This window comes from Gorilla gorilla, chromosome 1 (assembly GCF_029281585.2).
Source record: "Gorilla gorilla gorilla isolate KB3781 chromosome 1, NHGRI_mGorGor1-v2.1_pri, whole genome shotgun sequence".
NCBI classification, from domain to species: domain Eukaryota; kingdom Metazoa; phylum Chordata; class Mammalia; order Primates; family Hominidae; genus Gorilla; species Gorilla gorilla.
The window spans coordinates 186,030,741-186,056,664 of NC_073224.2; the positions used below are offsets into that span (position 1 = coordinate 186,030,741).

The 25,924-nt window shown below is 38.7% G+C and overlaps 1 protein-coding gene across 12 annotated transcripts in view; it reads left to right on the forward strand.

Moving 5' to 3' along the window:
• Nucleotides 1-22,453, forward strand: part of IFT25 (intraflagellar transport 25) — a 24,725-nt gene extending 2,272 nt beyond the window's left edge. For 7 of the 12 annotated variants that reach the window (XM_063698456.1, XM_063698462.1, XM_063698459.1 and 4 more), the window contains exons 2-6: nucleotides 3,917-4,029; nucleotides 13,845-13,951; nucleotides 15,563-15,631; nucleotides 20,046-20,089; nucleotides 21,643-22,236. In XM_063698456.1, the coding sequence (XP_063554526.1) occupies nucleotides 3,932-4,029; nucleotides 13,845-13,951; nucleotides 15,563-15,631; nucleotides 20,046-20,089; nucleotides 21,643-21,807 (483 nt within the window). In that variant the 5' untranslated portion in view covers nucleotides 3,917-3,931 and the 3' untranslated portion in view covers nucleotides 21,808-22,236. The other 5 variants (XM_004025841.4, XM_019018917.4, XM_019018909.4 and 2 more) reach the window with 1 other exon arrangement.
• The last annotated feature ends 3,471 nt before the right edge of the window (nucleotides 22,454-25,924 follow it).

A 25,924-nucleotide genomic window follows, 5' to 3' on the forward strand; every position in this document is an offset into this window, starting at 1 on the left:
GAACTGAACATTTGGAGATACATTCTTTCCTATTCATCTGCTCCATATCAACCCTTAAGTGTAACTCTTTTTTAAAAAACAAGTTCTCCGCCGGACACAGTGACTAGCTTCTGTAATCCCAGCACTTTAGGTGGCCAAGGCAGGCGGATCGCTTGAGCTCACGAGTTAGAGACCAGACTGGGCAACATGGCAAAACCCCATCTCTACAAAACAAAAAAATTAGCCGGCCGTGGTGGTGCATGCCTGTAGTCCCAGCTACTAGGAAGGCTGAGGTGGGAGGATCGCTTGAGCCCCGGAGGCAGACGTTGCAGTTAGCCGAGATCGCGTCATTGCACTCCAGCCTGGGCCATAGAGCCCAGACCTTGTCTCAAAAAAAAAAAAGTTCTCTCCCTACATCTCCAACCCTCACATTTCCACCGCCAAATAGATTACTGCATAGTTTCCCCAGCTTTACACTATTTATACTTGGGACCAATAATTACTTGAGGATGTGCTGTCCTATATATGATGGTATATTTAGCAGCATTCTCCCTCCCAAGTTGTGACAGTTAAAACTTCAGATGTTTTGAAGTGTCCTTTGGAGGCCAAAATCTACCCCCAGTCCAGTTGAGAACCACTGGAGTACAGGATAAAGTTCATTGCCATTAACCTGGCTTTTCAGATCTTTCATTATCTATTCCCAATCTACCTTTCCTAAAATCTGACTCAGCCTAAGAGAACTACCAGTGCAGGAATCCTTTCTTTGGCTTCCTTCGTAGATTTCTTTGGCTTCTTCCATAGATTATGATATTTTACCGACTTTTCTTGGACGTTTTCAGGGATGAAAGAAATTTAAAATCTTTACTTTGCACGAAAGTCCTTGTCTCTCCAAAGTCTTCCTGCTTAAAATGTGCATTTGTTGAGTCCAGTTCACACCCCAAGAGGTGTAAAAAAAAGAAATTTAAATCCTTTTTCCATTTGTGAGCACCACTGAGAGTGAAAATTATAGTCGCATTTCTATTTTTCACCTTTTTCTATGTAATATGGTTTATAGATCATCATGAACTTTTTACTCTCCTCCGAACAATATCACGCCTGACAATGTCCTACTTAAAACGTACTACCCAGAACTGAACACAGTATTCTGGATGTGCGTCACATGATGTTAGCACATAGTATATTATACTGTTAGTTTCATGCTTATTCATCTTCCTTGACTCTGAGCTTGAAGGCAAGAACCAAGTCTTAGTCACTTAGGTTGTTGTATTCATCTTTGCACTACTAGCACAGTGCTTGGCCCTTTGTTCAATTGGTGTTCAAAAATGTTGATGGAATGTGGTACTTCCTTAACTCTAAGATAGCATTCCATTACCTTTAGGGGCAGATAGAGTACACTGTTGCCTTATATTGACTTTGTGGTCAACTAAACCTATATGTTTTATCAGATCAGAGGTTGGCAAACTTTTTTGTAAAGGGCCAAATAGTAAATATTTCAGGTTTTATGGGCCTTATGGTCTTTCACAGTGACTCAGCTATGTCACTGTAACATATAATCAGCCATAGGCAATATATAAGTGAATGAGCATAGCCACTTTCCAATATAATTCATGGACATTAAAATCTGAGTTTCATGTAATTTTTGTGTGTCACAGAATATTTTGATTTTTAAAAATATTTTAAAATGTTAAACACATTTTTAGCTTGTGGGCCATACAAAAACAGATGGCAGGCTAGATATGGCTCACAGGCAGTAGTTTGCTAACCCCTGATTTAGACCAACCCTTGTATAATTGATTTCTTTCAAAACTGAGTATAGGTTTTTACTTTTATCCTTATTAAATATCTTACTCATTGCAAGTCGTCTTTCTAGCTTGCTCATTTCTTTTTGAATGCTAATTCTGTCACCTAGCATATCAGCTGACATCCCAGCTTTGTGTCTGCAAAATTGATAAGCATACTTTGTGCATCCTTAATTAATAAAAATGTGGAGTAGGATAAGGATAGAAGTCCTCCACAAGTTCATTTTCTTCCATTAATCATCATTCTTTGAGTATAGCCACTCAGAGTTAGAAATATCTACCTAGAGTACTAGCTATCACCCAATTCATATTTCTCTGTCAGGTCCACAGGGTATCTTGAGAAGCTTTGTCTGAAGCATTGTTGAAATCTTTAGAACATGTTCCAAATGGGTAGGAATTCCATCAGACAAACAGAAATATATAGGTTTGGTATAGCTTGTAAACTAATGTTACTGCTACTTCCAATTTTAGTACTTCCTTCGTTACATTTTCAAGGTTATCATTTTAATAATAAAATTTAATAATTTTAGGATTTTGTTGAGAATTAGCATTCAAGTTTATCAATCTGTATTTACAGAATTCACTATCTTTCTCCTCTTAAAACTAAGGCTTGACAATGTTCATCCCACACTGACTGGTTCTCTGGTATCAATAGTGTCGAAAACTGTGGTAAGATTCGTAGAGAAAAAAGGCACAAAAAATTAAAATACATGTTATTTCTTACCAATGTTACCACACTTTTAATACTGTCAATACTAGTTTTTAAAATATAATAGAAAGTGAACTTTATGCTAATAAACAAAAACTAAGAATAAATGCATTTTTATAAAATATTGATATTGGCCGGGCACAGTGGCGCATGCCTTTAATCCCAGCACTTTGAAAGGCTGAGGCAGGAGGATCACTTGAGGCCAGGAGTTTTAAGACTAACCTGTGCAAACCGGGCGCGGTGGCTCACACCTGTAATCCCAGCACTTTGGGAGGCTGAGGTGGGTGGATCACAAGGTCAGGAGTTTGAGACCAGCCAGGCCAACATGGTGAAACCCCGTCTCTACTAAAAATACAAAAATTAGCTGGGCGTGGTCGCTGTTCCTTGTAATCCCAGCTACTCAGGAGGCTGAGGCAGGAGAATTGCTTGAAACCGAAAGGCAGAGGTTGCAGTGAGCCAAGATCGCACCATTGCACTCCAGCCTGGGCAACAAGAGTGAGACTCCATCTCAAAAAAAAAGACTAGCCTGTGCAGCATAGCAAGACCCCATCTCTACAGAAAAAAAAAATTTTTTTTTGGCCTCCCAAAGTTCTGGGATTACATGCATAAGCCACCACACCTGGCCTCTACAGAGAATTTTTTTAAAAATTAGCTGGGCATAGTGGCATACCTGTAGTCTCAGCTACTTGGGAGGCAAGGTGGGAGGATCACTTGAGCCCTGGAGTTCAGGGCTGCAGTGAGCAATGATCGCTCCACTGCACTCCGGCCTTGGTGTCAGAGTGAGACCCTATTTCTAAAAAAAAAAAAAACATAAAATAATGAAAATTTTTAAAAATTTTAAGAAAAGTAGGGAAATTTACCTTGCCAGACATTAAGACTTTATACCTTATTCTGTCATTTTGCTTTTAGTCTGTATCTTTATATTTAGAATGTATCTCTGGAAAACAGTATTTAGTTGTTTTTTTAATTTAATAATTGAATGTTTATTAACACTCAGTGGAATAATTGATGTATTTTTGCTTAAATCTGTGTTCTTGCTATTTGTTTTCTATTTGTCCCATTTTTCTTTATTCTTTTGTTTCTCTTTTTCTGCCTTCTTTCAGATTAATGGAGTATTTTTATGGTATTCCATGTTGTTCTCCTCGGTTGACCTTCTTCCTGTACCTCTGTGTTTTTGTTTTTTTTTTGTTTGGCTAGGGTAGTCAGGGACTTATTTTGTGAAGCAGAGTAGCAGAAATAGTCATGTCTTATAGATTATCCCTGGGAGAGGTTTCTTACATAAACAAACATGTTAGAGTCCCTCCCACATGTTGAATAGCTTGGGTGTTAAACCATCTGCTAGGCAACAGCCTTTCCTTCTCACTTCGTTTTCTCAGATAAAGTTTAGAGAATCAAGAAGTTGCTTTTTTTGTTATTTTTTAATTTGCAGGTTAAACACTTTAAGATGAGAAAAATTGATCTCTGTCTGAGCTCTGAAGGGTCCGAAGTGATTTTAGCTACATCAAGTGATGAAAAACACCCACCTGAAAATATCATTGATGGGTAAGAGTTACTATACTTTGTTGTTTACAGTCTTAAATTGGTGAATCCCTTGAGTACTTGGACTGTGTTTTGTAACAACTTGCCCTATTAAACATAGTTTAATAAATGTTTGGTGGATTACCTGATATCCACTTTTGGTACCATTTCTGAAACTAATTGAGTTGTGTATATTTAGGTTTTTGATCCTTTTCTTTATAATGCCTAAACTGAACTCTTGATACAAATAGGTTTTTTTAGAAGTGGTTTACCAAGGCAAAAACTCAAACAACTTCATTTTATGGAAGTGTAAATTTTAAGGTCTGGTTATGGTTTTACTCCGTTTTTCTTGGAATAAGAATGTAAATATTATAACTTCCTATTTACTACCTGTTTCCTTACTGGTGTAAGTGATATCTTTGCAGAACTGAATGCTTCATTCCTTGCTATTGTGTATTGTTTTGCTTCTCCCCTTTTTGATATCCTTCCAATTTCTACTCTTCATTGTGCTAGAGCTTTTTCTAGGTAGATATTTTTCTAAATATTGTTCTTAGACTTCAGATTCCAAGAAAAAGCAGTTAATGGGAATGGGAGGACTCCTTTTTTTTTTTTTTTGAGACAGAGTCTCACTCTGTTGCCCAGGCCAGAGTCCAGTGGCACCATCTTGGCTCACTGCAACCTCCACCTCCCAGGTTCAAGTGATTCTCCTGCCTCAGCCTCTTGAGTAGCTGGGACTACAGGCGTGCACTACCACACCTGGCTAATTTTTGTATTTTTTAGTAGAGATGGGATTTCACCGTATTGGCCAAGCTGGTCTCAAACTCCTGACCTTGTGATCTGCGCACCTTAGCCTTCCAAAGTGCTGGGATTACAGGTGTAAGCTACTGAGCCCAGCCTGAGAACTCTTTTTTTTTTTTTTTTTTTTGAGACGGAGTTTCGCTCTTGTTGCCCAGACTGGAGTGCAATGGCACGATCTCGGCTCACCAAAACCTCTGCCTCCCAGGTTCAAGCGATTCTCCTGCCTCCACCTCCCGAGTAGCTGGGATTACAGGCATGTGCCACCACGCCTGGCTAATTTTGTATTTTTAGTAGAGACAGGGTTTCTCCATGTTGGTCAGGCTGGTCTCGAACTCCCGACCTCAGGTGATTCGCCCGCCTTAGCCTCTCAAAATGCTGAGATTACAGGCGTGAGCCCCCTGCCTGGTGGAGGACTCCTTTTTTAATAGTTCTGGCTTATTACTTTCTTGAACCCTCTTTCTTGGTATATGTACAATGAACAGAGTTTGACTCATAGAATCATCTAATTGTAGGGCAGGCGGGACTTATGGGTTTATTTTGCCAAAACCCTTTATTTTAGACTTGTGGTAAGAGAGGTCTAAAGAGGTTAAGTACTACTTTTAATCATTGAAGGCAGAACTGGTTGTAACAGAGATTTCATGATTCTTTGCGTGTCTTGAAGCCCATGTATCTGGATGAAATTCTAGCAACTCAGCCTCTTCCTTGAAGCGTAGTTGTAATCTTTATGGCAACTGACTTTTCTCCTCAGATTCGTTTATCTCTTTGCTGGGCTCCAATAACATTTGGTATATACCTCTGTTACCTTACTTTTTCCTTTATTGTATTGTTTATTTTTAATGTTTGTTCCCTTTCTCAACTGTGAATTCCTGTAAGTCAGAGACTATTTCTATGAGTCAAACTTGACTAATACTGGAAAGTAATCAAAGTCTACACACATACACACATACATATAAACACATATATATGTATATATTACTGTACATTTGCATAGGGCTTTATAATTTCATAGATACTTTGTCAGTTGACCCTCACAGTAATCTTGGGGAATAAGAAGCACAAAAAAGTATTTTCAACCCCATTGTAAAGATGAAGAAAAGAATCAGATGACTTGCTCAAAATAAAAATGACTTGCTCAAAATTACACAGATAAGCAAGAGGCAGAATCAACTGACACTCATGTCTTCTAACTTGTACTTCAGGGATCTTTGTGCTACAATAGGTTAACCCAAATTTAGTTTGAATAAAAAATTCAATATCCGCTTTTTGCCTGTGTCCCTTCTTTCTTCTTCTTAGTTGTTTACTTCCTGAAATTCAGATAATAGTTACTACCCTACTCTGTCTTGGAGTAGAAAAATTAATATGGGAACTGCTTTAAGGATACACAGAACTGAGGAGATTTGCCTTAAGTTGTTTGCCAGAAATAGAGGACTTTCCAGAAACACTCCTTGATTCTGATTGGAGATAGATTCATTTTCTAAGGCAAGATCAATTTACCCTGCACTACTTTGGTGATCTTTCTCTCAAGCGAGTATGTTCATATGTTTATAGAACATTAAGGTTAGCTATTATATATCACAGTTAATATTTTAGGCTCTGTCCATCTTGATGAATAAAGATATAATATTTTTTAGATTAGACAAAAACTCTTAGTATGGGAAAACATGGAATAATGTAATTACTGTCCTGATAACAGAATACATCGGGGACTTTTAATCCATATGCAGTTCCAGAAAATATAATTAGACTGTATATTGTAGACACTAAAAGTTAATTTCTGGCCAGGCGCGGTGGCTAATGTCTTAATCCCAGCATTTCGGGAGGCTGAGGCGGGCAGATCAGTTGAGGTCAGAAGTTCAAGACCAGCCTGGCCAACTTGGCGAAACTCTGTCTCTATTAAAAATACCAAAAAATTAGTCAGGTGTGGTGGCGTGCACCTATAGTCCCAGCTCCTTGGGAGGCTGAGGCACGAGAATCACTTGAACCCAGGAGGTGGAAGTTCAGTGAGCTGAGATCATGCCACTGCACTCCAGCCTGGGTGACAGAGCGAGACTCTGTCTCAAAGAAAAACAAAAAGTTATTTTCTGTTCACAGTTGCTTTATCTAAATAGAGTAACCATAGGATTATTTGGAGAAAACAGTGCTATAAATGTGTCCCTACAGGATAATGGAATATTGTTTTATGGCCCTGTTCCAAACTCTCCATTCCTTCAGAAATAAGAGTTAAATAAATAGCTGGGCATAGTGGCTGAGGCAGGAGGATAGCTTGAGGTCAGGAGTTTGAGACTAGCCTGGGCAACATAGCAAGACCGCATCTCTAAAAAAAGAAAATGATTATACTTCTACTTTTCCTCTGCCATTTGTGTTTAATGTGTCAATGAAAAAGGGGAAAAGAAGTTCTACACTAAGAAAAAAAAAGCAAAGTAAAAAAGAAGAGAGAAAATCAGTCCTTTTGGTGTAGTGTAGAAGAATACTATATTTAGAATTAAAATTCCTGGGTAAGTGAACTATGTGTTATCTTGGTCAAAGAGTACATATATTACTCTTTGAGCCTCAGTTACTGATCTGAAAAATGGGGATAATACCACCTTTCCTGCTGACCTCAGAATTGAGAAAAAAATCACATGAGATAATCCATGTAAAATAGGTGTTAGCTATAAATTCGTATTTAAAAGAAAACTACCACTTTGATGACTTCCTTATACGTAATTACAAGATTTAGTTAGATGTCTTTTTTATTTTTTTTGAGACAAGGTCTCACTCTGTCACCCAGGCTGGAGTGCAGTGGCACAATCTTGGCTCACTGCAACCTCTGCCTCCTGGGTTCAAGCGATTCTCCTGCCTCAGCCTCCTGAGTAACTGGGACTACAGGCATGCACCACCATGTCCGACTAATTTTTGTTTTTTTGAGATGGAATCTGGTTCTATTGCCTAGGCTGGAGTGCAGTGGCACGATCTCGGCTTACTGCAACCTCTGCCTCCCAGGTTCAAGCGATTCTTCTGCCTCAGCCTTCCGAGTAGCTGGGATTGCAGCTGCACGCCACCAGGCCCAGCTAATTTTTTGTATTTCTAGTAGAGACAGGGTTTCTTTTTTTTTTTTTTTTTTTTTAAGAGACAGGGTTTCACCATATTGGCCAGGCTGATTTCAAACTCCTGGCCTCATAATCAGCCCGCCTCAGCCTCCCAAAGTGCTGGGATTACAGGCATGAGCCACCACGCCTGGCCTAGTTAGATGTCATTTTAAAATTCAAGTGATATTTTATGTTATTCTATTGGTTATGTTCATTGAAAGCATCCAAAGAAAAACATGGGGCAATTAAAATTAATGAATTTCAATAAGTAAAATTTAAAATAATATAAATATGAAAGGAGATTGTAAAATATTAAGCATTTTATAAAAACCCAGAATTTTGAGTTAGGAGAGCTGGCCTTGGCTGGGCAAGGTGGTTCACACCTATAATCCCAGCACTTTGGGAAGCCAAGGCAGGAGGATCACTTGAGCCCAGAAGTTTGTGCCACTGTACTCCAGCCTGAGTGAGAGAGCAAGACCCTATCTCTTAAAAAAAAAAAAAGTAGTTCTGGCCTTTTTTTTTTTGGGGGGGGTGGGTAACAACCTTATTGACATATTATTCACATACCATACAATTCGCCCATTTAGAATGTACAATTCAGTGGCTTCCAGCCTATTCACGGAGTTACATAGCCATCTCCACAATCAATTTTAGAACATTTTCATCATCCCAAAAAGAAACCCCACACTTGTTATCAGTCACCCTGTATTTTCCCATCCATACTAGCCCTAGGCAAGCATTAATCTACTTTGTTTCTGTAGATTTTATCTATTGAGACATTTCATATAAATAGAACCATACACATGTGGTCTTTTGTGACTGGTTTCTTTTGAAACGGTGTCGGAGTGCAGTGGCGCAATCTTGTCTCACTGCAGTCTCTGCCTCCTGGGTTCAAGCGATTCTCCTGCCTCAGCCTCCCGAGTAGCTGGGATTAAGGCAGGCACCACCACATCCATCTAATTTTTGTATTTTTGGTATAGACGGGGTTTCACCATGTTGGCCAGGATGGTCTTGATCTCTTGACCTCATGATCCGCCCGCCTCAGCCTCCCAAAGTGCTGGGATTACAGGCGTGGGCCACCACCCCCAGCCGTGACTGGTTTCTTTCTTTTGTTTTTTGTTTTTTTGAGACAGAGTCTTGCTCTGTCATCCAAGCTGGAATGCAGTGGTGCAGTCTCAGCTCACTGCAACCTCTGCCTGCTGAGTTCAAGTGATTCTCATGTCCCAGCCTCCCAAGTAGCTATGACTACAGGTGTGCACCACTACACCTGGCTCATTTCTGTATTTTTAGTAGAGACAGGGTTTTACCATGTTGGCTGTGCTGGTCTTGAACTCCTGACCTCAAGCAACCTACCTGCCTTGGCCTCCCAGAGTGCTTGGATTACAGGCATGTGCTAACACACCTGGCCTGGTTTCTTTCACTTACATGTTCTCAGGGTTAATCCATGTTGTAGCACATATCAGTGCTTCATTCTTATTTATTGTCAAGATTTCATTGTATGGATATAGCACATTTTATTTACGCTTTCATCAGTTGATGGACATCTGGGTTGTTTCTACTTTTGAGCTGAATTTTTCCCAATTTTATTTTAAAATACCAACTTATAGACCCAAAAAACTCAGCAAGCCCCAAGCTAGATAAATACAGACATTGTATCTTAGTCAAACTGCTGAAAAAGAAAAGGAAAAAAATATTTAAAATAGCTAGAAGGAAATAAAAACTATTATATACAGAGGAACAATAGTGCTAATGACAGCTGACTTTACATCACAAACAGTGGAAGCCAGACAACAATGGAGCAAAAGCTTTTAAATACTGGGGAAGGGAGAAACAAGCAAATATTTAAAAACCCTGTCAACCCAGAATTCTGTGTCTAGCTAAACTATCTTCCAAAAATGAAGATAGGATAAAGGCATTTTTCATCACAAGTAGACCTGCATCATAAGGAATGCTAAAGGAAATCCTGCAGGTTGAAGAGGTATAATATTAGATGGAAAATCAAACCTATAGGAAGAAAATAAGTGTACTGGAAATGATAAATATTTGGGTAAATATAAAAGACTGCCTTTTTTTCCTCTTTTAATTTTTTTGAAAGATAACTGACCACTTAATGAAAAAAACTGTATTATGGGATATATTATATATGTAAAATATATGACAACAATGGCACAAAAGTGATGTTCAGTGTAAATTGACTATCATGAGGTTTTTATGTTGTAACCTAGAGAGCAGCTATTTCAAAAATTTCTAATAAAGGAGGTATAGCTAAAACAAATAGAGGAATTAAATGGAATTTAAAAAAAATTATTCACTCAGAAACAGGAGAGAAGAAACAGGACAAGAATAGGCGGGAGAGACAAAAATGAATAGCAAGATGGTAGACTTATACCCAACCATATCAGTAGTTACACTAAATATCAGTGGGGCTGAACACTCCAGTTAAATATCAGATTGTCAGACTGGATAAAAATCCAAGACCCAAATATATATTGTCTAAAAGATATGCACTTTAAAGATATGAATAGTTGAAAATAAAAGGATGAAAGAAGATGCATCCTACAAACAGTTTACATAAGAAAGTCGCTGTAGTTATATTCATGTCAGACAAAAATATAAGACAAGGAGTATTACCAGAGACAAAGGTGACACTTTATAGTGTTAGAGAGTCCATTCATTAGGAAGAGAGGATAGCTGGGCGCGGTGGCTCACGCCTGTAATCCCAGCACTTTGGGAGGCCGAGGCAGGCGGATCACGAGGTCAGGAGATCGAGACCATCCTGGCTAACACGGTGAAACCCCGTATCTACTAAAAATAAAAAAAAATTAGCCAGGCGTGGTGGCGCATGCCTGTAGTCCCAGCTACTCAGGAGGCTGAGGCAGGAGAATGGCATGAACCCGGGAGGCGGAGCTTGCAGTGAGCCAAGATTGTGCACTGCACTCCAGCCTGGGCGACAGAGCGAGACTCCGCCTCAAAAAAAAAAAAAAAGAAAGGAAGAGAGGATAATCCTAAGTGTATATGGACCTAATAATAGTTCTTTAAACTACATAAGCAAAATCTAACAGATGAAAGGGAGAAATAGACAAATTCACAGTTATAGTTAGAGATTTTAATACCCTTTTCTCAGTAATGATAGAACAATTTGGCAGAAAATCAATAAAGACATAGATGATCTGAATAATGTCATAACCTTGACTTTGTTGACGGTTATAGAACACTATAATCAACAACATGGAACAAGAACGTATTGATGGGTTGTGTATGGTGGCTCACACCTGTAATCCCAGCACTTTGGGAGGCCATGGCAGGCAGATTGCCTGAGCTCAGGAGTTTGAGACCAGCCTGGACAACATGACAAAACCCCATCTCTACGAAAAAACACAAAAATTAGCCAGTCATGGTGGCGTGTACCTGTAGTCCCAGCTCCTTTTGGAGCTGAGGCATGAGGATGGCTTGAGCCCAGGACGTCAATGCTGCAGTGAGCCAAGATTGTGCCACTGCACTGCAGTCCGGGTGACAGAGCGAGACTCTGTCTCTTAAAACAAAACCCAACATATTGAACATTCACTGAAATGTGCTGAAACATAAAATAAGTCTCAATATATTTCAAGATTAAAATCTTAGATAGTATGTTCTCTGACCGCTGTGTAATTAAATTAGAAATAAACAACAAAAAGATATTCAGAAAACCCCCCAAAACTTAGAAATTAAACACTGCACTTCTAAATAACCCATGGGTCAAAAAAGAAATCAGAAGGGATCTTAGAAAATCTTTCTTTTTTTTTTTTTTGAGATGGAATTTCCCTCTGTCATCCAGGCTGGAGTGCAGTGGTGCAATCTCAGCTCATGGCAACTTCTGCCTCCTGGGCCTCAGCCTCCCAAGTAGCTGAGACTACCGGCATGTGCCACCACACCCGGCTAATTTTTGTGTTTTTAGTAGAGACGGGGTTTCACCATGTTGGTCGGGCTGGTCTTGAACTGCTGACCTCAGGTGAGCACCCTCCTTAGCCTCCCAGAGTGCTGGGATTACAGGAGTGAGCTACCATGCCTGGCCTTAGAAAGTATTTCTAACAGAATGATGTTGAAAATGTAACATACCAAATTTGTAGGATGCAGCTAAAGCAGTGTCTCAAGGGAAAGTAATAGCATATATACTTATGTTAAAAAGGAAAAAAATGTAAAACCAATAATCTAAATTTTCACCTTAGGAAGCTAGAAAAAAATGAGCAAATTAAACCCAAAGTAAGTAGAAGAAAATAAATAGTAAAGGTGAGAGCAGAAATCAACAAAATAGACAATTATTAGAAAAAATAATAAAGCCTAAAGTTGATTATTTGTAAGGATTAATAAAAGTTATAAACCTCTAACAAGATTAGCCAAGAAATAGAGAAAATGCAATTTATTAGAACCAGGAATGAAAGTAATATCACTACAGATTCTAAAGGAATCATATATAAAGAACAAATTTAAGCTAATACATTTGACAACTTAGATGAAATGGACAGATTTCTTGTAAAGCTCGACCTATAAAAATAACACAAGATCAATTGGAAATTCTGGACAGCCTCATATCTATTATAGAAATTAAATTCGGTCAAATATTTAGGGAAGAAATACCAGTCTTCCACAAACTTTCTCAAAAATAGAGAAGGAAACATTTCCCAAATTGTTTCATGTGAACAACATTATCCTGATAGCAAAGCCTGACAAAGACATGACAAGAAAGAAAATGGAGCGCAAAATAGTACAACCACTTTGGAAAGCTGACAGTTTCTTATAAAGTTAAATATACTTTTACCCTATGTCCCAGCAATTCCACTCTTAGTAATTACCCAGAGAAATGAAAACATGTTCACAAGCACTTGTACAAGAATACTTAGAGCAGCTTTGTTCCTAATAGTAAAAAGCTGCAAGCAATTAAAATATCCAACAAAAATATCAAACAAAATCACGAATGAAAACATTGTAGCATAGTTGGTGGTGATAGAAATCAGAGCACTGGTTGCCTAAGGGAGGTAGGGATTGTCTGGAAGGAAAGATAAGGGAAATTCTGGAGTCATGGAAATGTTCTATATTTTCATTGGAGTATTGGTTACATAAGCATATACATTTATCAAAACTCACTAAGTTATGCACTTAAGGTAGATTCCACTGTAGGTAAATTTTACTTCCAAAAAAAGAAAAGCTTATATAGTTAAAATAGAAATGATTATTTCTGTAGTCAAAACCATAATATATACTATTTTGCCTATATATGACTTAAAATTGAGTGCATGTTTTAATTTTTGTTTGAACAAACATTTAGCATGTGTCTACTATGGGTGAGCCATTGTAGCAGTTGTAGGGTTACAAAGGTGAGTAAGAGAAAGAAACTGGACTCAGAGCTCAGCATCTAGTGGGAGCCATAGAAACACAGGAGATTAAGTGCCAATGTAGAGATGGAGGCTGAGTATGAGATAAGTGCAAAAGAGGGAGGAAGTGATTCTGATTTGGTGGGGTTAGATAAATGGGACCAGAAAGTGAATGAACTTATGCAAGGGGAAGAAGGGTTTTTCAGGTCAAAAAAAAACCTCATGAATGAACTAAGGTACAGAAGCAAGAGCCTGCCTAACATATTTGCAGAATTTTAAGTGGCCCAGTGTGACCACAGTGATGGAAGAGACTATAACTTAATGGTGGAACCAGATCCTACAGTCTTAAATGCCATACGAAGGAGTTTAGAATTATAGGCAATAAAGGGACCACTGAGGCATTTAGATAGAAGTGACATCAATTCCGTTTCTGTTTTAGAAAAGAATACCTGGTAGTAGTAAAGAAGAATTATTAAAGTTGGAGAGAGATTAGAGGCAGAATTAACAGAAAGGAGATGTGAGAATCCAGTAGTCATTTAATTTTAAAAAACAGGTATTCAATAAAATTTTATGATTAACCATTTATATTTGGCTATTCTTATTTTTTCTTTAAAATTAACAATAGGAATCCAGAAACGTTTTGGACCACCACAGGAATGTTTCCCCAGGAATTCATTATTTGTTTCCACAAACATGTAAGGATTGAAAGGCTTGTAATCCAAAGTTACTTTGGTAAGCAAATCTTACATTAATTTTTTTTCTTTCTTTCTTTTTTTTTTTTTTTTTGGTGCTCCAGGTAAGGCTAATATTTTAGTTTTCATTATCCTTTCAATTTTTCCACAGGCAGAAGGCATATATGTAAACTTTTGGCAAAACACTAGTTTTTCTTTATAGCGTGGAATCCAGTTTTATTGCTGGGGTGAAAGGATGGGGATTATGGGGTAAATGCCTTGAGCTCAATTGGCCTCTCTGAAACTGCAAATTCGAAACCCTTCCAAAGCACATAATAATTTCCATGCAATTTACTATGTAAAAGTCTTTGGCAAAAGGCCCTATTAGGAACATAAGACGCCAGCTTGCTAGAACACTAAGTTCCATGACATCTTTATTCTAGATTCATTTTTCCTGGAGTTATTTGTCAAATTCTTGTTGAAAATCTGATAACTCTGATTATTTACATTGGATAGTTGAGATTCTTCTATTACTAGTGGCATTTTCTCAGGAATTTAGGGGGATAATCTCCCTTGGGACATCATTCTAATCCTATTTATTTAAGGATAAAATGTATCAGACAAAATCATGGCGGGAAACAGAATACATCCCAGATGGTTCAAATGAAGAGGCTCTATTGATGGGGCTACTTGCAAAATTATGGCCTGGGTTAAGGGAACAAACAAGGCAAGGAATGATGAGGCCCTCAGAAACTAGCTATAGCAGGAAGCTGTAACTAGCCCTGGCACAGGGAAGGAAATAGTGTTATCAGAGATCTGTGAGAGCTGGAGCCTGTGTAAAAGGGCCTAATAGGAGCTGTAGGCAGGAGAAACTGTCAAAGATGTCACACTGAAGCAGGGAGGGAGTGGAGATAAAACTGGCTGATCTCCCTTCCCCACCCCAGTCTCCCCCTGGTGTCTCCCACTGGCCAAATCCAATCAGAAGCCAGTGGGTAAATGAATCCAGGTGATAGAGTCCACAGAGGTTAGCCTCTCATGGCACAGAACAGGACAAAGAAGAGGAGGAATGGATCTGGACTGGTAGAGACTGGACTGGAGCAGTGGAGAAAAACCAGTTTAGAACGAAGATGACTGTATTCCTGATAAGTCTCTTCTCTCATTAATCGTGGAGGCTCTGGAGTCATACCTAAAGTTTGAATTGCTTTTCTGGCACTTACGAGCTATATATCATTGAACACCTTGCTTGGCTCCTCTAAACCTGTTTTCTCACCAGTAAAGTGGGTTAAAATACCTTTCTCATAAGATTGTAGTCAAAAGTGAATGGATAAATATGTTTGACTCATCATAGGCTCTCCATAAATGTTTATGACCAAGACCACCAATAGTAGTATTATCGCCATACACACAAAAAAATCGGAACAATGCCAAATTCAGAAAAGCTCTACTTGCTCTGTGTTGTATGGTTGCGAACATTTGGAAGATTAGTTACACAAGACTATATTTTACCGTAGGGTTTTTTGGAAACATACAGAGTAACTTCCATGTTGTTTCTGATCCCAGTGCTCTGTGTAGTTCCACTGTGCATGATAATCTCAGGCAGAGGGAAAAAGAAATATAGGGACAAAAACATACAGCCAGATTAACACTTTACTTACTTTGTTTACAATGTTAGTACAGACCTTGAAGATTGAAAAAAGCACGTCTAAAGAGCCAGTTGATTTTGAGCAATGGATTGAAAAAGGTATGTGTTTCACCAGCATTGTTCTGAGCATGAAGGAGTAGATAATATTCCTTTGATTCTGCATTTCTCATCTAGCTGCACTTTGGTGAAAAAAGATGACTTTAATGATCCTTGTGACACATTTAGGGTCTAGAAAGACCCAGGTTTGAATACAAAGCTTCTTCTTCATTTACTGGTTATATAAGTATTAACATGTGACTTAATTTTTCTCAGTTTCAGAATCCTTATTAGGAAAATGGTGATGATATCTATCATTCAAGGTTTTGGTGAACTAGTGTCTGGCATATAATAGACAATAAATATTAGTTTCTCATCTTCTTTCCTTTTGTCCTGATTAAGGGTACTATTTAAATATCACCAGCAGAATTGATAGCCTCTACTTAATTAAACACAGCATCTTGCCTTCATATGTCTATTTTCCCTTTCAAAATACCATGAAAATAATACTAAAGGAATAAAAAGAGGCATAAACCTACAAGGACAAAAGATTTAACAACCAGCAAACTAAAGCAAATGTGAGAGATCAGTGTATATTATGATAAAGAGAAAGCAGATTGAAGAGTAGTAACTTCTTTAGCTGAATGAACTGTGTTATAACCTAAGGTCTTGACAAGGAGCATGTCAATAAGAAGCAAGCCACTTTGCCACACAAAACCCCAGAAAGGCCTAGAGCTCAAAGGCAACAGGTGCCATGGGAAGTATGAATGAGACCTGGGTCAGAAAACAAGGATGATTAGTTGAACATCTATATACAGAGTAATCAGACTCTAGGTACCTTCTTCCGTCCTACAAAACTAGGTGACCACTCCTTTATCCCACAGACCTCCACTACAACCCTCAAGAGACAACTGCAAATATAGAATGTTGAGGCTCAGGAGACCAGATATAGTAGGGAGTGAGTGAGACGTGGAGTTGAAAATAGGATACTAGTGGAAGCCTACATATTGAATAGTGGGAACACCAGCCTCCTTCCTGTGTTCTGGTATTAACCTCAGCAGCCAAGAATATACCCTCAGCTGGGAGACTGGAACATTCATCTTTGGAGAAACTAAATGGCCCTAGAAAAAAGACCTATGGATACTGACAAAGGCCAGCTCATTTCTGGTCACCTTATTTAAGTCCAGTAATCAATAAGTGTGGCTCATGCACACAGTTTTCAAATGATGCACAGTTTTCAAATGATCCACAAGTAACAAAAGACAAAGATCACAAGACATTAATGAAGACCTCAAACCCTGAATATAATCAAGCTTTTAGCTCTAATTTCCAATCTATAAGAAATATAGAGGATAGAGGAACAAATTAAGTGAAACCACGAATAGACAAGATGATAAAATCTAGAATGTGGGGCCTGGGCACAGTGGCTCATGCCTGTTATCCCAACACTTTGGGAGGCTGAGGGAGGAGGATTGCATGAGTCCAGGAGTTCAAGACTGGCCTAGGAAACATGGCAAGATGTTGTCTCTACAAAAAAAATTTAAAAATTAGCCAGGGATGGTGACATGTGCCTGTAATCGTAGCTACTTGGGAGGCTGAGATGGAAGGACCACTTGAGCCCAGGAGGTTGAGACTGCAATGAGCTGTGATCACGCCACTGCACTCCAGCCTGGGTGACAGAGCAAGACCCCATCTCTTAAAAAAAAAAGAAAAATCTAGAATGTGGGACATTGTACAGGACAACTGACCTGGTCTCTTCAGTAAGTCAAAGACATTAAAAAATGTGTGTAGGGGAGAGAAAGCAGTTCAAGGTTAAAAGAGACTTAATTCTGATTTTAATAAACCAATTAAAAAAGACAGGGACAATTGGGGAAATTTGAATAGGAATTGGGTTTCATATTATATTAAACCACTATTTTTAATGTTATATTGGTGGTATTATGGTTATATAAAGAATTATTATTTAGAAATGGATAATTAAGTATTTAGGGGAAGCTAGGCTCATGCCCATAATCCCAGCATTTTGGGAGGCTGAGGTGGGCGGATCGTTTGATCTCAGGAATTCAAGAAACTACCCTGGGCAACATGGAGAAATCTTGTCTCTACAAAAAATATACATATATATTTGCTAGGTGTGGTGGCATGCACCTGTAGTCCCAGCTGCTTGGGAGGCTGAGGAAGGAGGATCACTTGAGCCTCAGAGGTGAAGGTTGCCATGAGCTGAGATTGTGCCAATACACTCCAATCTAGGCGACAGAGTGAGACCCTGTCTCAAAAGAACAAAAAAGTATTTAGAGATGAAATGTCAATAATGTCTTACACTTGCACTTGCTTTAACTTTTTTTTTTTTTTTGAGGCTGTAGTGCAGTGGTGCAATCTCAGCTCACTGTAACTTCCGCCTCCCAGGTTCAAGTGATTCTCCTGCCTCAGCCTCCTGAGTAGCTGGAATTACAGGCGTGCACCACGTTGCCTGGCTAATTTTTGTATTTTTGGTAGAGACAGAGTTTTCACCATGTTGGCCAGGCTGGTCTCAAACTCCTGACCTCAAATCGTCCACCCACCTCAGCTTCCCATAGTGCTGGTATTATAGGAGTGAGCCACCACACCTGGCCTAAAATACTTTAGTGAAAAAAAAAAAATTGATAAATCCACTATGATGAAATGTTAGTAATTATAAAATCCAGCTTATGGGTATATGTGGGAGTTTTTTTATGTTCTCTCCTAAGTATGTTCGATATTTTTCTTTTTTCTTTTCTTTTTTTTTTTGAGACTGAGTCTCACTCTATTGCTCAGGCTGGAGTGCAGTGGCGTGATCTCGGCTCACTGCAAGCTCCACCTCCTGGGTTCACGACATTCTCCTGCTTCAGCCTCCCGAGTAGCTGGGACTGCAGGTGTCCGCCACCATGCCCAGCTAATTTTTTGTATTTTTTTTTTAGTAGGGATGGGGTTTCACCGTGTTAGCCAGGATGGTCTCAATCTCCTGACCTTGTGATCTGCCTGCCTCAGCCTCCCAAAATGCTGGGATTACAGGTGTGAGCCACCATGCCCAGCCGATATTTTTCAGTTTTTCATAACTAAAAAAACTAAGCAAATGAAAAAGTTTATTATTAATTTCTGGTGATAAGAGTTGTACAAGAAAGAAAATATCATTATAATGTATTATTTCAGGAGTAAATAACCTTTAGATAGACAGAGTAATGTAACCATCAAGTAGGATTTCAAATTTGAGAGGAGGGAAAGAGGGAGAAGTTGAAGGAGGAAGAAGAGGGGATTTTGGTTTTAAAAAGCTAAAATTTCACCTACCATACTATATAAAGTCAGTAGAAAATTTATCAAAAAGGAATAAAAGCATAATTTCAGGAAAAATAGCTTGAAGAGTTGAGAATGTTTACTTCTAGGAAGCAGGACTAGAGGAGAAAGAAGGGGTAAAGCAGATTACTGATTTTCATTATTTCAGAAAAAGGTTAGGAAACAGAAACAGAGAGACTTCTCTTTTAATACTACGGGGCTTTTACATTGTGTACATTATTTAATGTGAAGTTAATTTTGAATACTGTCATTAGCTATCTTTTTTTTTTTTTTTTTTTTTTGAGATGGAGTCTTGCTCTGTCACCCAGGCTGGAGTGCAGTGGCGCGATCTCGGCTCACTGCAAGCTCTGCCTCCTGGGTTCACGCCATTCTCCTGCCTCAGCCTCCCGAGTAGCTGGGACTACTGGCGCCTGCCACCACACCCGGCTAATTTTTTTGTGTTTTTAGTAGAGACAGGGTTTCACCGTGTTAGCCAGGATGGTCTTGATCTCCTGAACTCGTGATCCGCCCGCCTCGGCCTCCCAAAGTGCTCGAATTACAGGCGTGAGCCACCGTGCCCGGCTGTCATTAGCTACCATTATAGCAATTAAATCTTTCATGTTTCCAAAAGAATGTTTGATATGATTAACTCATGATGAAATAAATTAAACTGTCCTAAAATTACATAAGGAAACATTTTTAAAATTTGGATACCAGAAAAGATTACTTCATGGGCCACACAATTATGCATCATAGTGAAAGTTTCACTGAGAAACTCAGCTCTAGTTGTTACCCGTGGGTATGGCAAAATGGCTCCTTTCTGTTAGTAGCTGGATCCTCAAATGTTCACTTTTTTTTCTTGAAAAGGGGATTTTTTTAAATAAATGTTTTAAAAAGAAATTTTCACATTTTATCAGTTCCTTATATCCTTTTACTATTAATATAATTGGCCTTTGCATTTCCTTTTGCTTATACTCACTAGGATATTTTATAGCTCATAGTTTATCTTTTTTGCCTTGTATATCATATACCTCTATTTTTAAATCAAATTTCAACATGCAAACGATGATTCCTTCAAACCTGGTCTCATAATTTACCAGATATCATATTTTGCTGAACATAAATTTCAATAGCTATTCTCATGTATTTTGACCCTTAACTCATTTCTTCTGTTACATTTATGTTTTAGATTTGGTACACACAGAGGGGCAGCTTCAAAATGAAGAAATTGTGGTAAGTGAATATACTTTATAGAATTAAAAATTAACCTGCACAATGTATTTAGACTTTAAACCTATCTCCATAGTCATAGTTAATAAATATCCTCATGATATTATAGGTTTGTACCTAAATCAACCGGTAGAGAAAGTTATTCTCAATAATAATATAAGCTAAATGTACATTCATAAATTAGGTTCTTACCTTTCATAGAGAGTGATGGCAAGATAAAACAATTCATTTATTTTTTGTTTTATTTTTCTCATTCATTTACTTTGAAGTATTTATTTGGTTTGCTTTTTTTCATTTGATTCTGTAGGCATTTTAGAATAGGAATGAAAAAAGGGTCGAGATGCCAAAATTGAATGTTAATTTAAGCATGAAAGGACAAGCGAGATTCATATAAGGGGAACTAGAGCATAGGATCAGCAACAAATAAGCCAAAGAGAGATGAGGTGGAAAGACAACCAGTATTTTTCGACAACATTCCATTGGGCTTTGCTTGTCAAGTGAAATGAATGCCCGTTGATGAGGAAGCTGCTGCCTCATCAGGAGTTCCGCTATTCCTGGTAGTTGGTCAGGCCCTGGTTTTAGACAAACACAAAAAAGTAAAACAACTAAATATCTATTTATTAGGTGGTCGTGCTTTGTTTAATTAAGCTTTCCCTAAATGAGGGTTAAAATCGTACCTTATCCATTAAGTTTACTTCTTCACAACTTGCCAGAAGCTGCTATTAAATCAGTGTTTCAAAAAATTCTGTAGGAAGTTTTTGAATCCCATTAGTTCCTTTCTCTCCCACCAAAATTCACCCAAGTACTGGGGAGGCCAGTGAGGTCCTGAAAAATGATTAATGTTACTGAATTTTATCTTCTTGTTTTTTTCTGTCTTTACCTAGTGGGTTATGATTAGTAAGCCCCTGCTACCTTTCGTATATTGTTTCAGGACTCCACTGTGGAGGGTTACAGCATTATAGAAAATTTGGAAAATAGCAAGGGGGAATGGGAGGCTGGAAATCACCCAGAATTTTATTACCCTGTCACAAAAACTTTTACTGTATTTATTTTCTTCTAGTTGTTGACCATATGCTGTACAGTTAGAATAATAATGTGTGAACAATTTTGTGTCATCTTTTTTTTTAACTTAGTATTATATCGCAGGCTTCGTAAGTACAATTTTAAAATAACATTTGCCAGTTGGCATACATTTAAACTAATTTTGTTTTTCTTCCCTCTGTCATTACACAGTTTGTCCGCTCTATAATACACAGGGGACATCTATGCATATTCCTGCTACTGGGACCTTCACCTTTTTTCTTACTTTCTAAGATTAAATTTCAAGGAATAGAATTACTGGGTGTAAGGTTGTAAACATACTTATAGCTTTTAAAATATATTGGCTAATTGCTTTCCAGAGAAATTATATAAATATAAAAATGTAGTCATGCTTCAGGGTAGCGTATTCTGAGGCAACACTAACCAAAGGAAACTTCTTTATTATGAAAAATACTTTAGAAAGACACTTTTTTTTTTTTTTTTTTTTGAGACGGAATTTTGCTCTTGTTGCCCAGGCTGGAGTGCAGTGGTGCGATCTCTGCTCACTGCAATCTCTGCCTCCCGGGTTCAAGCGATTCTCCTGCCTCAGCCTCTCAAGTAGCTGGGATTACAGGTGCGTACCACCACGCCCAGCTAATTTTGTATTTTTAGTAGAGACAGGGTTTCTCCATGTTGGTTAGGCTGTTCTCAAACTCCCGACCTCAGGTGATCTGTCGGCGTCAGCCTCCCAAAGTGCTGGGATTACAGGTGTGAGACACTGCGCCCAGCTGACACTTTTAAAAAATTAGAAACTGGGTATGGTAGCTCATGCCTGTAATCCCGGCACTTTGGGAGACTAGCTTTGAGGCTAGTTCAAGACCAGCCTGGGCAACACGGTGAGACCCTGTCCCTACAAAAAATGAGAGTTGCAGTTTTTAGCTCCAGTTGCTATTTTTCATCAAATCAAGGCTGGTATTTAGCTGATATGTACCACAACTATTATATGTAGCTGGCCTTATGTATTGTTATATATTTAGAATATTACTCTTGCATCAAGCCGTTTCTTTTGCTAACTGCTTGTTAACAGTTAACTAGCACTGCTAAAAGCATTTATATTGATTTTTTTCCCCATACAGGCACATGATGGCTCCGCTACTTACTTGAGATTCATTATTGTATCAGCCTTTGATCATTTTGCATCTGTGCATAGCGTTTCTGCAGAAGGAACAGTAGTCTCAAATCTTTCCTCATAATGATAACAAAATGCTCTTGTATGATTTTTTAACAATATATTTATTTAAACAGGAAGTTGTCACTGATATACTTTATTAAAAGGATTTTTATCAATTTGTTTCAGTTTTTATTTACATTCTTTTCAATATTTGGGGTAAAGGAATTCTGTTTTTATCAATCAGCAGTACTGGCCACCATGGGGGAAATGAGAAAGCTTTGGCTTCAGTATATAGCTTAATCAAGGAAGTGACTGCACATGAAAATTTAATGGGTAATACATTGCATCCCCACAGCATCCACTCTGGTGCTCTTCAGATCGTAGTGCATTAATTTTTTAATTGATTGATTGATGCAAAGGACTAAGTGAGCAATATAGACAGTAAACAATGTAAGAGGTCAGAAAAGAGAAAGTACTTATGGAAGGGTTTCACTGAGGTCATGGAACCTGAGGTGGGCCCTGTAAAACGAGTGATTTTACTTTTTAATTAAAAAAATTTTTTTTTTTGCAGTAGGGTCTAGCTGTCACCCAGGCTATAGTGCAGTGGCTCAATCTTGGCTCACTGCAACCTCCATCCCCTGGACTCAAGCCATCCTCCCACCTCAGCTTCCCAAGTAGCTGGGACTACAGGTGCATAACACCATGCCTGGCTAATTTTTGTATTTTTTGTAGAGAAGGGGTTTCACCGTGTTGCCCAGGATTGTCTCGAACTCCTGAGCTCAAGCGATCTGCCCACCTTGGCCTCCCAAAGTGCTAGGAATACAGGCATGAGCCACCGCACCCGGCCTTTACTTTGATTTGTTCTGGCTTGAAAACCTCAGAGAAGGGTTAGGAAACACATAATCTTACTTTTTGTTGTTGTTTTTGAGATAAAGTCTTGCCCTGTCACCCAGGCTGGAGTAAAGGCTGGTCTCAAACTCCTGGGCTCAAGCAATCTGCCCACCTCAGCCTCCCAAAGCATTGTGTTTGCAGGCATGAGCCACCACACCCAGCCCTCTTTCTCTTATTTAAGAATACTATTTCTTAAGTCCATGAAAAGATCTAGAAGCAGTGACATCCAAATATCAGTGAGCACATCAAGTACCCAGATTGTGATCTCTAAATACCTTTCCCATTAATTGGAACCAAGACTCTTTGGAGGAATGGCCAATTCCAAAAGTGTGACAAGAAATAGACAAGATTAGCCTGGGACATTTTGTTGTGCCAGAAAGTAGACTAATGGATAATGTCAAGAGGGTACAGAAGCTAACATGAAGGTACTCTTATTAGAAAAAAAAAAAAAAAAAGCAATTTGAGCAGGAAAAAAAAATTTACAGTTGACTACAACCATACTGAATATATTTAAAAGTGAATCCATATTGATAGAAGAGAAAAAATAAAAGACCAAAACAAAACCCTCATTGGACTCCATGGGATGTAACTAGGGCAGAATTACTCATTTGAATATTTGTATTTAAAAGGAAAGAATTGGGCATCTATCATGTACAGACATAACCCTGGTAGATGAGAGAAAGTGCTTTGCAGAAGAATTCCTGCTCATTGATGTGGAAGATATGATAGAATTAGAGAATCATCATTAGTCCAGGCATGGTGGCCCACACCTATAATCCCAGCACTTTGGGAGGCCAAGGCGGGAGGATGGCTTAAGCTCAGAAGTTCGAGACCAGCCTGAGCAACATAGCTAGACCCCATATCTACAAAAAAAGTTAAAAATAACAAAACCAGGCAGAGTGGTATGTGGCTGTAGTCAGTCTCAGCTGCTTGGGAGGCTGAGGTGTTAGGTTTGCTTGAGCCCAGAAGATCATGGCTTCAGTGAGTCATGGTTGTGCCACTGCACTCCAGCCTGAGTGACAGAGCAAAACCCTGTCTCAAAAAAAAAAAAAAGGAAAAAAGTTATTGATTTGCATGAAATTAAACATTGATATAGGCAACAATCAGTGGATGAGCATTAATTGAAAGATTGGTGGGGAACTTTACAATGCAGGGATCTGAATCTATTGATTTATTAAAAATGGATTAACCAGTGTATCAGCTTTTGCTCTGTTACAAACCACTTCAAAGCATAGTGGCTTAATGCAACAATTTCATTTGCTCACAATTCTGGGGATATTCTGGCAGTTTTTTTCTGGCTTGTGCTTGCTTTGCTGTATCTGTGGTCAGCTGGCAACTCCTATGGTCTAGATAGTGTAGGATGACTTCACTCACATATTTTAAGGTTTGCAGGTTAGGGATCTAGGTGGCCTCAGCAAGGACTGTTCATCTCTGCTCCAAGTTGTTTCTTGTCTTCCAGGGGGCTAACCCAGGCTTCTTCAGATGATGGTCTCAGCCTTCTGAAAAGTAGCAAAGAGGGAAATCCCCAGTGTGCAAAGTTTTTTTTTTTCTTCTGCTATCTCTAAATACAGTGCAAATGATCTTTGAGTCTCTGTTTGCCATCAGATTTGCTGTTGTCTGCTTGCCAAATCATGTCATGTGTCCAAGCTCAGAGTGAAAATAAGAGGTACCTGCCCAAGGGCATGAATACAAGGAAATCTGAAAAAATTGGGGCCAAGCACGGTGGCCCATGACTGTAATCCCAGCACTTAGGGAGGCCGAGGTGGGCAAATCACCTCAGGTCAGGGGTTCAAGACCAGCCTGGCCAACATGGTGAAACCCTGTTTTCTACTAAAAATACAAAATTAGCCAGGTGTGGTGACATGCGCCTGTAGTCCCAGCTACTCAGGAGGCTGAGGCAGGAGAATTACTTGAACTTGAGAGGCAGAGGTTGCAGTGAGCCGAGATCACGCCATTGCACTCCAGCCTGGACAACAAGAGTGAAACTACATCTCAAAAAAAAAGAAAAAATGGGCTGGGGTGAGAGGGAGCCATTAATGCTACAATCTACTACAGTCAAACACAGTATGCTTCCTGATGTGATTTTATGTGAAGCACACAGACCAGCCTATGAAGTACTCTTGCCAAAATTACTGAACCTGAATTTAATCAAACTCTAGAGATAACCTCCATTTTCAGGAAACTCAAGAGATAGAGGAGCAAGTAAAGCGACACTGCAAGGAATCAAATACACTAGTAGCCAGTAATACAGCTTACTGAAATGTCCAGATTTGTGCTTTTCCTGGACGTGGCAAGATAATACTTCTGGCATTTGTTTAAGTAGTGCCATGTGACCAGTTCTGGCCAATGAGATGAAGAATAACTGACTTCGAGCCTGAGGCATTTAATTGCCTATGTGAGACCCTTCGGGGCTCTTTTCCTCCTGTGCCATAATTGACCAACAATGTTCTACACAGTAACTACTTTTATCAGTCTGGGTCTGGAAGTGATAGTGATGTTTAACAGGTAGCAGGGCTCCTCAAATCTTTCCTAGTAATTATAACAAAATGCTCTTGCATGATTTTTTAACAATATATTTATTTAAACAGGAAGTTGTCACTGATATATTTTAAAGTATTTGTATCAATTTGTTTCAGTTTTTATTTACATTCTTTTCAGTATTTTGGGTAAAGGAATTCTGTTTTTATCAGTCAGCTGTAGCTCAATCTGAGATGGGTATATAGGAGGAGTAAGAAATTAAGCTTCATTGTTTTAAG